This window comes from Perca fluviatilis, chromosome 20 (genome assembly GCF_010015445.1).
Source record: "Perca fluviatilis chromosome 20, GENO_Pfluv_1.0, whole genome shotgun sequence".
NCBI lineage: Eukaryota > Metazoa > Chordata > Actinopteri > Perciformes > Percidae > Perca > Perca fluviatilis.
Window position 1 is genome coordinate 5,967,269 of NC_053131.1, and position 13,669 is coordinate 5,980,937.

The 13,669-nt window shown below is 41.9% G+C and overlaps 1 protein-coding gene across 2 annotated transcripts in view; it reads right to left on the reverse strand.

Moving 5' to 3' along the window:
- Window positions 1–13,669, reverse strand: part of LOC120549600 (protein jagged-2-like) — a 67,775-nt gene that overhangs the window by 13,664 nt on the left and 40,442 nt on the right. Inside the window, exons 6-18 of one of the 2 annotated variants that reach the window (XM_039786617.1) lie at window positions 12,397–12,527; window positions 10,399–10,518; window positions 10,155–10,268; window positions 9,101–9,214; window positions 7,326–7,439; window positions 6,132–6,178; window positions 5,559–5,732; window positions 4,916–5,066; window positions 4,281–4,445; window positions 3,680–3,793; window positions 2,634–2,747; window positions 1,584–1,697; window positions 285–401 (exon numbers count right to left, since the gene is read on the reverse strand). In XM_039786617.1, coding sequence (XP_039642551.1) covers window positions 285–401; window positions 1,584–1,697; window positions 2,634–2,747; window positions 3,680–3,793; window positions 4,281–4,445; window positions 4,916–5,066; window positions 5,559–5,732; window positions 6,132–6,178; window positions 7,326–7,439; window positions 9,101–9,214; window positions 10,155–10,268; window positions 10,399–10,518; window positions 12,397–12,527 — 1,589 coding nt within the window. The remainder of the gene's footprint in view (window positions 1–284; window positions 402–1,583; window positions 1,698–2,633; window positions 2,748–3,679; window positions 3,794–4,280; window positions 4,446–4,915; window positions 5,067–5,558; window positions 5,733–6,131; window positions 6,179–7,325; window positions 7,440–9,100; window positions 9,215–10,154; window positions 10,269–10,398; window positions 10,519–12,396; window positions 12,528–13,669) is intronic. The other variant, XM_039786618.1, reaches the window with a different exon arrangement.

Sequence of the window (13,669 nt, forward strand, 5' to 3'; positions counted from 1 at the left end):
CTTAACTCAGCCAAGCTTTTACGTTCAAAGCGATTAAACCCAACTTTAACCCTTGTGAAACTGAAAATGTTTTCGCCGCTACCAGCTAATGCTAGCTAGCTTGGTTAAATCTTTCAAAACGTTGTTGAGGACTTGCAATGTGTAACCCTGCAAGATCCCCAGTCTTTACATATTATGTCTTTAATGTTAGATGTGAGATAATCGTCTTTAGATGGTGTCAGACGGTAGTCTTTTCAAAGATGTTAAAAGTCTTCTAGTGTATGGTAGGCATAACAGTGACGTACTCTGTGCGCAGGTGGCTCCCTCCCAGCCGTCCTTGCAGATACAGTTGAAGGCGTCTCCCACTCCGACACATGTCCCTCCGTTCTCACACGGACCCGAGTCGCACGTGCTGTTCTTGGCTAAAAACAAAACAAAACCAAAGATTCCTGTTTATAAAAGATTCTGAGGAGCCCCCAGTGGGAGAACTGCTCTATGGCTTGCGATCACAGATTTACTTGCAATAAGTAAACAGATATTAAAGTACTCTGTTCCGCATTTCTGCTGCGTTCAGTATTCTGCTAAAATACAACAAATTGTTTGTTGAATTTAAAACAAATGAAAGGAAATCATTTCCAACTTTCTTTTATCAAACTAATTGAACATTGAATTGAACATAAAAGGAAGCAATAAAAAATGGAATGACATTTTAAAGTGCAGTTTTCTCTTGATATTTACTTTTAACTAACACAAAGTGTGACTTTGATTCGCGTCATGTCGCAGCCTTTCGCGACGTGTTAAAGGTAAAAAAAAAAAGATATATTGTGCAGCCCTATGACAGATCGTAACTACATAATATCACATTGTATTATGACACTACTATCAGTAGGGTTGGGTACCAAAACCCGGTGCTAATATGGCACCGGTGCCTAAACGACTAGTATCTACCGGACCGAATAGCAACGCAGATTTCGGTGCCACTTAAATGCCTGTGCTGCTCTCTGATGCTCTGAAACAGATGTTAGAGGCAACAGAAGCATCACTGCACATGAGGCTAGTTAACACTAACGTTACACTTGGCAGCAGGTAACGTTAGCCTACCGTTACCGTTAGCTAGTAGCTGGTTTAAACACGGTTAAAATGCTTACAGCTAAACGTGGCTGTATTTCACTGGATTTCAACAGCGGGACGTCCAACAGCCAGCAGCTGCTGTTGTCCGAAAACAACACAGACAGTGTGTTTGCTTGAAACTTATAAGTTGTGGTGCATTCAAAGTTATTGTAAAATACCCTTTTCCCATCTAGTGGTTGGTTTTGTCGTTTAACCGCAATTTCCTATTGAAATATGTTTTCTTAGAAGTTATTTGTATTAGATTTTAAATAAATCCTTAAATTTTGACCATATAGCCTTTGCCATAAAGAAGCTGTTCTTTAATGTCGCTGACTGTCGTTTTGTGCTCTTCTTGTGTTCAAGGCACCATTCAGGCACCGGCACCGTTTTAAAAGTACCGCTTTAGCACCGGTATCGGAAAAAACACAAACGATACTCAATCCTAATTATCAGCAGAGCAGCATAATTGAGAGCGCAGTGAGAGCCGGCCTGACCTGTGTTGCAGGTGCTGCCCCCCCAGCCTGAGGGGCAGCTACACAGGAAGGAGTCTCCATGGTCGTAACATGTCCCGCCATTGCTGCAGGTAGTGGAGTCGCACTGGCTCTCACCTGAAACGAGGCAGCATGGGAAAAGGATTTTTAAACATTTGACTCTGTGCCAGTGTTGATTAGTGATTACTGCAGCTCCCACAGCACAGTTCAGAGACGCCGTCAGAGAGAAGAACAAGCCTGCACAGCAGCCAGCGAGGGCACGGTGCCACGTAGAGAAGATTAAGAGGCTAAGGTAGTCAAAAATGTAAGACCTGACATGTTGTAGAACATGGAAACTAAGGACAGAGACTCATGGGCTCTGCTTCAATTTTTGTTCACTCACTTATTTTCTGCACTATAACAATTAAAACAATAATTTTCACAGACTATTGCAAGTTATGAAAATTCATCTTACAACAAAGCAGGGGGCTACAATGCCCATGTGAACTTCACAGATATGCATATTTCCACATATCGTATTTAGTGTTTCCCCCGGTGGCAAGTGTCTGTTTTTTTTTAAGGGGACCGGCTCGGACCAGTCAGACTGATGGCAGCATTAATGTAGAGCAGCGTTCTGTGATAACAGAATCATGGACGGAATAGCGAAATTAAGAATTCAAAAAAAGGTTTAAGACAGATTTCACAGGGCCCCACATGAAGTCAGTGCTAAAAGCTAACTGGAAAATGTAAAAAAAATATGACTAGGTTTCCAACCAAGCCGCCCCACTGTAACTGTAGTTTAAAAAATGTCTTAAAATACATTCAAAAAGAATTCCCAGTGACTTAGGCCTGGTAGGGCAAAACACTGGGGGAAACCCTGGTATTTACAAAGACATCCACAGACACACATGTACAGTAGTCACTGATGTCTTCCTAGTCTCGCATTGCCAGACCTTTGTCCACAACACAGGAGGAAGGTCGGCTGAATTTCTGGTGGCACCTAAACAATCCCGGAAATGAAACGTCGTGGATATAGACTAATGTCTTCCCTAACACATTAACATATGAACTTACGCGAGTGGCAGGTCTTTCCTTTCCAGTTGTCCACACAGTTGCAGTAGAAGTCGTTCAGCAGATCGACACATTGGCCTCCATTCTGACAGGAGTTCCTGTTGCACTCGTTCACATCTGGAACAAAGTGCAATTAATTGAATTTTGATCGCAATTTCCATTTCAGCTCCTAACGATGATCACAAATACAATGTAATCGAGACAACTTGGAAGTAAACTATTATTTTGTGTTGAAGGGGAATTCAAAAAGTTCAATAGGAAAAGTTTTAAAGGGACATTTCACAGTTCAAGGTTTTTTCACTGTTGATTTGTTTCACTGTTTTTTAACTTCAACAAAAGTCAACGAATAACCGTTTGAATGTGATTTAAATATTGTCCAAAAAAAACTTGTGAATATGATTTATTTATTTTTCATAATCGAGCAGCCGTACTGTAAACTAAGTACAAAACAGATTTAGAATCAGTCAGCTGGTCAAGTCGCCCATCCCCCCCCCGCTTGATTTCCTCTCTAAAACAAATCCTCCATTGTTTGGTCTTCCCATAAGATTCTAAGACTGCTGATCGTTCGTCTGCTGCTGGAAGCCACTGATGGGTTCTCCAGTGGTGGAATGGAACTATGTACATTTACTTACTTACTTTACTTACATTTACAGTACTTTTGTACTGTACTTAAGTACAAATGTTGAGGTACTTATATTTACTAGAGTCTTTTCTTTTCATGCCACTTTCTACTTCTACTCTGCTACTTTCAGAGAGAAAGATTTTACTTTTTACTCCACTACATTCATCTGTTACAGCTTTAGTTACTAGTTACTTTACAAATAATATTTTTGCACACAAAACACATGTAGTTTATGAAATCTGATGTTTTAATATAAATGAAACTAGCCAACATATTACAGCCTACAAGACCAGCTGAAATTATTAGACCTTTAAACACAACTGTTTGGATCGTTTCCAGTTTGTAAAATGTGAGTAACGGCGACCCCCAAAAACCCAGTTCTCAGACACACACAGACACACACACAGACACACACACACACACTCACCAACATCACACAGACTGCCCTCCCAGCCGTCTGGGCAGAAACACTGGAAGGAGTTGATCCCATCAATGCAAGTACCTCCGTTCTTACAGGGAGATGGCGCACAGTCGTTAATGTCTGCAGGCAGAGAGATGTCAAGTTATTTATTACACTTTTTAATTAGTTGTTCAATTTTCAAAAAGCTTAAACTCTAAAGAATTCAAAAATATTCCTGATTTTGGCCTGCTGTTTTGTTTTGTTCTTATTATTTCCTCTAACTCTGCTCCGCTGCTGTCTGAGCATCAGCTTTGTGTCTAAGATGTTACCAAATAAAATTTGAGGTAAAAAAACAAAACATATTATATAAATATATAAAAACCAAGATTTAGTTTAGTTTGATTTTGAGAACACAGATTTTAAAAGCAGTCATGTTTTTTCTTTTCCTTCTGCTGTAGACTAAACTGAGAGAGTGATGATTAGTGAAACTAAGGTCTGAATTACCGTAAGATTCACGTGGTTGCCAGTGATGGTAACTGATGATAAATATAGTGTGTGTGTGTGTGTGTGTGTGTGTGTGTGTGTACATATCTGTGTGTGTGTGTGTGTTGAGCTAATAATGACTCACTCTCGTGGCAGTAGGTGCCAGTGAATCCCGGCTCACAGGAGCAGCTGAAGTTCCCGGCAGGCAGGCTGATGCAGCGGCCGTGGGGACCGCACACATTGGATGAGATGTGCCACACGCGCTTTTGCGTGTCGTTGGTAGCCACGGCTACCGTGCAACTGTCAATCACTTGGAGTGACAGAAGAGAAAAAGAGATCAGCACGGCAGAAAGTTTGGAATAGAGAGTATGTGTCTCTTAATGTCCACAGCTGGTTAATTCAAATTAGGGCTGTCAATCGATTACAATTTTAAATCGTGATTAATCACATGAGTTAACTCGCAATAATCGCAAATAAATCTGTTCTAAATTTACTTTAAAAGATATTTCTCATTTTTTTTAATGCTCAAGTGGTATTTGAGACTTCTCCGGTGGTAACACAGTTCACATCAGTCAGTACATTAAAATAACTTACTACTTACTAACTAAACATATTCTTGTGGAGAGAACCATCTGAAAGTGCTTTGAAACTCAACTTGCCACTCAAAAGACCTTTTTCTTTTATCCATTCCTGCTCAAGTAGCTTTGTTTCTACTAGACATCTACAATTAAAACATATTTGAAGACATAGATATCAAGGATCCTCCAGGTGTGGTGTTACCTTGACAATGGTTGGTCTTGCAGTGGTCCTTGAGCTCCGAACACGTTTTGCCCTCGTAATCATCCGGGCAGCTGCAGTAGAAGTCTCCCATCAGGCTGTGGCACTGGGCCTTATTTTGACATGGGTTCGGGCTGCACGGGTCATTCTGCACCTACCGAAAACAGGGAGGTAGAGGTGAGTTGTGTGCAAGTGAGTCTCACATAGCCAGACCTTCCTCCACAGCACTGCGGAGGAAGGTCTGGCTAGTCCACACAGCATTCCCTGATGGGAAAAAAACATCTCTCTGGTTTATTGGTATTTCTTGGGCGGCATAGCATCTGGAAGGAACTTGTTTTGGTGGAACATGTGTATGTTCAAAGGTTGTTTTAGTCTTGCAAGAGAAAACTTAGATTGGACAGATAGTCTAGCTAGCTGTCTGGATTTACCCTGCAGAGATCTGAGGAGCAGTTAACCATAGTCCTCAGAAATCCACCGGAGTTTAAAATTACAACACAAAGAAAGCGAAAGGCAGAAAATGAGGGACATCCGGCTGATCCTCCGGCTGCACCGGAACTATCCCATAAATGAAACGTTGTCGATATAGACTATGTGCAAGTGTACGCACCAAACGTTTTTCCCCCTGTGTATCTTACACTATCCTCACCTCACAGGTTGTACCAGCGAAGCCCTGCGGGCATTCACACATGAACCCCTCCAGCAGGGCATGGCAGCGCCCACCGTTCCTACACGGACTGCTGGCACAGCGGTTTCTCTGAACCTCGCAGTGGCGACCCACGAACCCCGCCTGGCAAACACACTGGTAGCCTCTGGCCACCTCCTGAAACAAAAACAAACATACCGGTACACATTACATTTCACTCAGGTGCAGATAATCAAAGAGGCAGGGCTTCAAATGTATAATTATTTTCAGATAAAGTGAGAAGTGTCCTTTATGATCAAAGAAAAACAAGCACCCAACAGCACGTGTAAATCCCCAAACATCCTCCCAGCTCAGTGTTGTGATGTGTTCAAAGGCTCTTTTATGGACGCTGTTGAGTTTCAGAACATCAACACTGGGCAGGACAGAGATTTGGGGATATTGAGAGCTATAAAATCATCAAGGTCTGACAAGTACTTGGGATCATCTGTAATCTTGTTCCAACTCCATTACCGCATCATGTTACATTCAAACATAAAAAAAAATGTAACAAAGATCTCAGTGTTTATGAAAGCTCACCTTGCAGGTCCCTCCGTTCTGACACTGACCATGGCAGCTGTTCATGTCTGAGAAGAAAAGACACAGAGAAATCATCAGGTTTGAGTTGTGGAGCAGGCATTGGTGCTGGAACATGCAGCTGCTACAGAAAAAGTGGTCAACACACCAAAAGCAAAACAATCCATGCCTGAGGAAATGTTAGATGCAGATTTAGAGGTGCAGTGAGAACATGCAATGAAACCAAACTACACAAGTCAAAACTACCCTTCAAGATTTCCTCTAAAAAAGATTTACAATATTTAGGAAAAAAGGCAAAAGTTCAGTTTTATAGCTTAGAAGAATTTGGGCAGGGTGTGGCAGGCATCAACAGCCGTCTGAGAGGCAAGAGAAAGATTATGAATGGAGAGCTGAAGTCCAGACCTCTGGGCTAACTAGCCTCTGTTCTACTGGCATCTTTAATTCATTTTCCCATACAGGGTTTCAGCCACAACATGTTACTGTTGTTTTTGCACCCACGAAAAGGCCTAGATTTTAGTTTAGCATGCTGTCAAAGCCTCATGGAGCTGTAGTAAAACAAGTTTCTGTGGCGAGATTAATGAGTACTTTAGCGACGGGTAATATTTAAACAAGAAAAAGTCTATGGGTCTTAGTCATTTGCATGCTATCAAAGCCCAATGGGAGCTGTACAATATTTATGTACTGTACTACATAGTAGAATTTAAAAAAAACTTGCCATTTTAAGCAAGAAAAAGCACAGACTATTTTGCTAGCATTCAGCTACAACATATGAGTAGCCAATAGTTGTTGTCAAAGCCTTATGGGAGTGGCAATAACACATATTTTTTGTCCATAAGATAAACTACTGTACTACATATTGTATTAAGCAAAAAAAAGACTACGATTATTTTTGCTAGCATTGTCAGCAACAACTGGCAATTAGCGTGCTGTCAAAACCTAAGGGAAGCTGTCGCTGGGTGGTTGTAGTGGTTAAATTGATCGAACTTAAGATTTTACTGTTCAGTATAATGATATATTGTAATGTATATTCGAATATGGACACAGAAACATTTTAGAACAACTGATAAATGAATGAGAAGCGAGAAGGAGCTAGTAGAACAGAAGCTAGCCAGCGAGGAAAACAGGCCTCGGGGCTAACGGTGCTACAGGCAAATGGAAAGAGGCTGGAGGCTAATAAGTAGCTGGATTGATACTAACTGGTGTCACAGTTCTGGCCAACCCATCCACGAAAGCAGGCACAGTGATATCCACCAATCAAGTTTTTGCAAGAGTAAGCATTGAGGCAAGGCTTCCCCGCACACTCATTAACGTCTGCAAAATGGAGACGAGACACAAAGAGAATGAATGAGAGAGCTGAGAACCTGCTGAGAAGCCCCATCACCAAGCGTAGCTTCATGTCGTACAACACACTGAAATCACGGCTGAAGATTGTAGGTCTTTTCTGAACTCTAAATACCAACTGTTTGTTGTTGTGTCTTTTTTTTTTCGTTGCTGGTTTTATATACCTGCTACAAAACTTTACAACTATGGCCTCCGTTACAGAAATTTTCCATAATGACTGTTTGAAAAGAGCTGATATTTGACTACTCTGCAGTACGTTTTAAAGGGTGCATCAGTAAAGGACATGAAAACTTATTTTGCAGGTCAATGATTGTTGTTTTTCAAGTCATTTTGTTCCTCCTCATTAGCAAATCCAATCCAAAACAATGTGGAACATTTAGATCTCTTAATATGCATATTTAAGCCTTTCTGTTAACGTGACCAGATTAATTTACGTTACTTGGTACCATGTAGTCAGATTCAGGACATTTATGGGTAAACGACCCAGGGGTCTTTTTCAAACATGTCAAATTGCCAGAACATTTACAGGGTGAAGTTCATGTCTGACAGGGTTTCCATCTCCCCCACTGCTCTATCCTCACCCCCCCCTCCCCCTCAGGGTTAATGTCATTCTATTGCATTCCCTAAAGGCCAACCTGCGCATTCCAAGTGGTCAGTTTCAGAGGCAGCTATCGCCGCGCCCACCACGACGCTGCGCTTACTATAAACCGACACAGTGCATTAATACTACTCCCAGGAGGTAGGCGGCACCTGTTGGTCTGCTGAAACTAAACACCCCAACCCATTCCCAAAAACCCAACCTCCCCCCACTACCACTGCCTCTCCTCCTCACCCCGCTCTCTTCCAGGTACCACCCCGCTCTCTGAAAAGGGGAAGTGCTCAAAGAAGAACAGAATCCGTAACACAAACCGAAGCATTTCGGTTGCTTCCCGCGCGTGTTTACAGGTTATAAAGCGTTTCCTGGCAGAGGTTAGAGGGGGTGAGGGCTCCGCTATGTCGTGGCGTCGCTTCACCGTAGCGTACATACAACCCTGTTACGCCCAGTCTGGAGCCAAAGATAACCCCCTGCAGGCGTATATTGTGTCCCAAGGCTAGCAGTTGCCAGGCGAGAGGTTATTTTTAGCTTTACTCAAGTCACCTGGCTCGACAACACACACACACACACACACACACACACACACACACACACACACACACACACACACACACACACACACACACACACACACTCTCTTGAAATCAGTGACCCTCCTGCTGTAACACTACTGGTTAAACGACACGGCAGATAAACAAACACCCAGATATGCTGTAACTATGCAAGCAAATGGGATTCCTGGAATGAATTCGGAAGCATGGCATTCACTGTAGGTGCAACACACAGAAACACACCGGGTTTATCACAGCAAAACATCATCCAACATGCAATAATGTGTTGAATCAGGGAATCAGGATTACACAAAATATATAAATTTAAAACATGTTTTCCCTTAAAAATGTTGTGAATCAAATTGGACAATTTGCCCCGTGATATTTTACATCAGATGTGCACAAATGAGCCTACTTTAAATGTACGAAGCATCTCATGTTATCTTTGATCACAGCATATTAGTCAATCCCTCAGTGAGACGTACCTATCTGGCAGGTCTTGCCTGTCCACTGTGGAGGGCAGAGACATTCGAAGCCGTTCTCCATGTCCATGCAGGTTCCGCCCTGAGCACAGGGGCTGGAGGCACACTCATCTGTGTCTGAAATACATACCAGACGGATGTTTAAGCCTTTATCACTTAAGAAAAACTCATACTCCAGCTACCACGGGTGACACTGAGTTAGGTTTGCATACTCAATCAGCCTCTTCGGAAGGTATCCAGCTGGTTCTCTTTAAGTCGCAACATTTAAACTGGTAAAATTAGCCTGTTTACTTTTGTTCCGGTTACACTTTACTTGAAGGTATCTACGTAAGAGTGACATGACACTGTCATGGACGTGTCATACACATTATAAACAAGTCATAAACGTTTATGACATAACGCTTCTTTTAGTAAGTGTCTATCGGTTTTTGTCATGACAAATTACGGTTAGGGTTCATGTGTCATGACTGTTTCATGTGACTCTTATGTAGATACCTTCAAGTAAAGTGTTACCTTTGTTCCTAACTTACAAAATTCTGTAATTTCCGAAAGATTTATGTTTTTAAATGTATTGAGTTGTGTGGACTGAAATGCTGAATGTATGTTTTCAAGTAATGACCCCAGGAAGATTAGCTGTGCTTAAGGGCACAGCTAATTAGGATCCTCTAATAAACTAAACTAACTTCAATCATAAAACCACTCATAGAAATAATACTGTAAACTACATACTGCCACGAATAAAAATCAGGTGGAATAATACTAAATCCTGTCATTTAATAAAAAAAAGTAACTTTATTTTTTGGATAAAAAAAAAGTCACATTGAAAGAAATTACTCCTAAAAAAATATCAGAACAGGTTGTTGAAATTCTCAAACTTCCAGAAAATAACTTCTGAGGACAGAACCTCCACGTCCTGACCTTAGTGTGATTATAAGGGATTAGAAGTGAAAAAATACCTAGTTTTAACTCCCAAACAGAAGGACAAAGCTCCTGACGCGGAGCATCTAGAGGGGACACATAACAGAACAGAAGATGCTAGATCTCATTGCCCCCTCACCTTTAGCACAGGTCGGCCCGGACCAGCCTGCCGGACAGTGACACTCAAAGCCCGATGGGACTTCATGGCACGTTCCCCCGCTGGCACAAGGGTTGGAAACACAGGCGTGCTCGGCTAGAGAAAAAAAAAAAAAGTAGGAATGCTCATAAATCTTCCATCAGCTCCTCAGAACTTTGCCCAGAGCGTGGCGTAGAAACCTGGATTTGGGAGCTGTTTTTTGGTCTTCTTTTCTTTAGAGACTCACCGATCTCGCAGTTCTTGCCAGAGTAGCCGTCTGGACAGGCGCAGTTATACTCGTCTGGCTCTGTGTTCATACACGTGCCTCCGTTCTTACAGGGTCGGTTGGTCCCACAGTAGTTCAGATCTGCACAGCAAAGAACACTGATGTGACCCACTCTGTGTGCGTCGATGTCACACACACACACACAGTTAACAAATTACACACAACCAGGGTTTTTCCTGGCTCAGAATGGGCCTTTGGGGGGGGGGACTACACAAGGCTATAAGCATGATCGGTCCGCCTACAGTAAAGGCAATGAGTCTGTTCTACCTCATTTGACAGAAGCCAAAAGTTCCTTTATGCAGGAAAAACCCTGACATCTTGCCACAGTGACATTTAGGGCAGAAGATACCAGACCACTAAGTGATGGAACAATTGTTGTGCACAAAATCTTATCGGACAAAAACATCATGGAAATGCTTTTACTTGTCATTATGCTGCAGTTCTGTGTTTAACAGCCGTTCACAATAACTTGCTGTTAGAGGCTCCATTTCATTTTTTTCCCCTCCCAAATCATATGATTGTGGGTTACAAGGAACACAACGTAGGAGCATATTTACAGAAAAAATTCATTCCTATTTTTGTGTTCTGCATTTGGACCAATAACACCGTGTCCTCATGCCACTTATGATAGGTTTAAAGGAGCATTTTTGCCCATTTTCTAGCCCATATACTGGAAATCAAAAAATACTTCACAATAACTGCACAGCATTGCTTTCCATTCCAAAGCATGACATTCAAATGGCAGACTCTTGAGTTGTGAAATCTATCACAGTGAGTATCAAGTCTGCATTCATTTTAAAGGAACATGCCGACTTATTGGGAATTTAGCTTATTTACCGTAACCCCAAGAGTTAGACAAGTCGATACATACACTTCTCATCTCCGTGCGTGCTGTATCGCTGAAAATGCAGGTGAATGGTTCCAGCAATCCTACTGCTCCGAATTGTGACAAAAGTGACAAAATAACACCAACATGTTCCTATTCACATGTTGTGATTTGTAGAGTCACAGCGTGTACAAAAAACAACGTAACATGAGACACAGCCATCTTCTAACCGTAAACAAACCGGGAACTATATTCTCAGACAGGCTTGCTGCGCATATCACTCCGCCCAAGTAGCAGAGCTTCGCTGTGACTCTACAAATCACAACATGTGAATAGGAACATGTTGGCGTTATTTTGTCACAATTCGGAGCAGTAGGATTACTGGAACCATTCACCTGCCTGTTATGTGATGGCCTGATGCCGCTGGGGCCGTCACACAGCGTTACAGCACGCACTGAGTTGAGAAGGGTATGTATTGACTTGTCTAACTTTGGGGGTTACGGTGAATAAGCTAAATTCCCAATAAGTCGGCGTGTTCCTTTAAACAAGGTGACTAACATCTTGCACAATATTCACATCAATACAACTCCAGCAAGTTTTTGCTTGATGCTTTTAGGACTCCATGGAAAAACAATGGAAACCAAGAAATCATTTGTATGCCCAAAATTAACTCCAAATGACGAAGAAGAGGAGAGGTCAAAAATGTTATCAGGAATCTGAAGCCAGTCCAGTTGCCTTTGACTTTTAGCACTTGTAGCTTCAACGTCCATCAGTTTGTACAGAGCTTGGCAAAAAAGCATTCCCTTTTTCTGCCCCCTCTACCCAGAATACACTGCAGCAGGATCTAAAACTGTCCAGCTTGCTCCCACTACAGGATTTTAAACTTTAAACTAAGGACACTAGAAAAAACATTTTTGGAATCTTGCTTTAGTGTTATAGGTCTACTTGGCACTTTTGTTTAAATCTTGTATATAGTAAATCTTGTGTATACTATTGTAATCTGTTTGTCTGTCTGTAACTGTTGCTGTGTATTGTCCCAAACAGGTCTCTCTTGAGAATGAAACCCTGTGTCTCAATGAGATTACCTGTATAAATAAAGGTTAAATAAAAAAGAGATCCAAAAGAGATCTGACCTTTGTCACAGAGCAGACCGCCCCAGTTCTTCTCACAGGTGCACTGCCAGGGCTCGTTGCAGGTACCGTGAACACAGCCCGGATACGGCAGGCACTCGTCACAGAGCGGGCCCTGCCAGCCGTAGTTACACCTGCAACACACCGCAGATTCATATTCAGATGCAGAAAACGCTATTGTCTCTCAGGATGGAAAAATCGTCTTAGACGTGACCTCAACATACCGTGCAAAAACAAAACTCGGACAGTAAACATGCAAAGCTTATAAATTCATTTACACTGTAAAAAAAAATACAACGTATGTGTGCAAAGTGACATAGTGTTTGTGTGTGTCATGACTTTTTTTTTATTGAAGATGTTTATGGCAGTGGCAATGAAGGAGTGTTTGAAAGTGTTTTTCTTGGCTAGAGGGACGGTTAGTTTATATCAGGGAAATAAACTGAACACCTGGGAGGAATACTGGTACTTCAATGTATTTCTTTCCTTCTTTTAGGTTTGTCCTCAACTAAAGAAATTCTTATTCGACTCAGCCTCATACCATTTTTTATCGACTATTCGATTAGTTGCTTTAACTGACAGATCTGTAAAGGTGAGTTTCTCCACAAAGAATCATGCAAAAGCCCCACTTTGGTTTACCAGAGATGTACTCATAAGTTTCTTGGAAATCATTCAGCATGGAAAAAGCAACAACTAAACAAATCTTAGTCGAATAACCAGGCGCGTCTGCGCTGCGTTCCGGAGGCTTTCTGAGACGCTCTTGGTGTGGTATGGCGCATGGCGGATCAAAGCACAGATGCGCCCGGTAGAGAATCAGAGTAAGACGGGGCAGCACTACCTTTTTTCCTATCTTAATTCCTTTCTTCTTTCCTTCTGTAAGTGATCTGAAACCCCAAACTAGAGATGGGAGGAAGTACTTTCCCCGTAACGGCAAAACAAAACTTTGTTTCTTCACAGGTATATTTTCCTAAAATGTGTTTGCTTAATTACTTGAAATGAAGTAATTATTTCCACTGTTTTAATGTCGCTTTTATGTCAGTGAAATACTTGAATGCTTATGCAGAAATAAGTGCCTCTTCTTTCACCGACACACTGACAATGTGTTCTAGTTTACAGCTCCAGCCTGAGGGCATATCACGCACACAGATGCACTTAATAACGCAGCGGGAGTCGGCCATGAAAAACAGAGATAGTTATGTAGTGATAATAGATAAGTTAATACTTTTACAATGTGTGAAAACACAGAGGAGCGCTCAATGTCGGGGGCAGCATGCCAGTG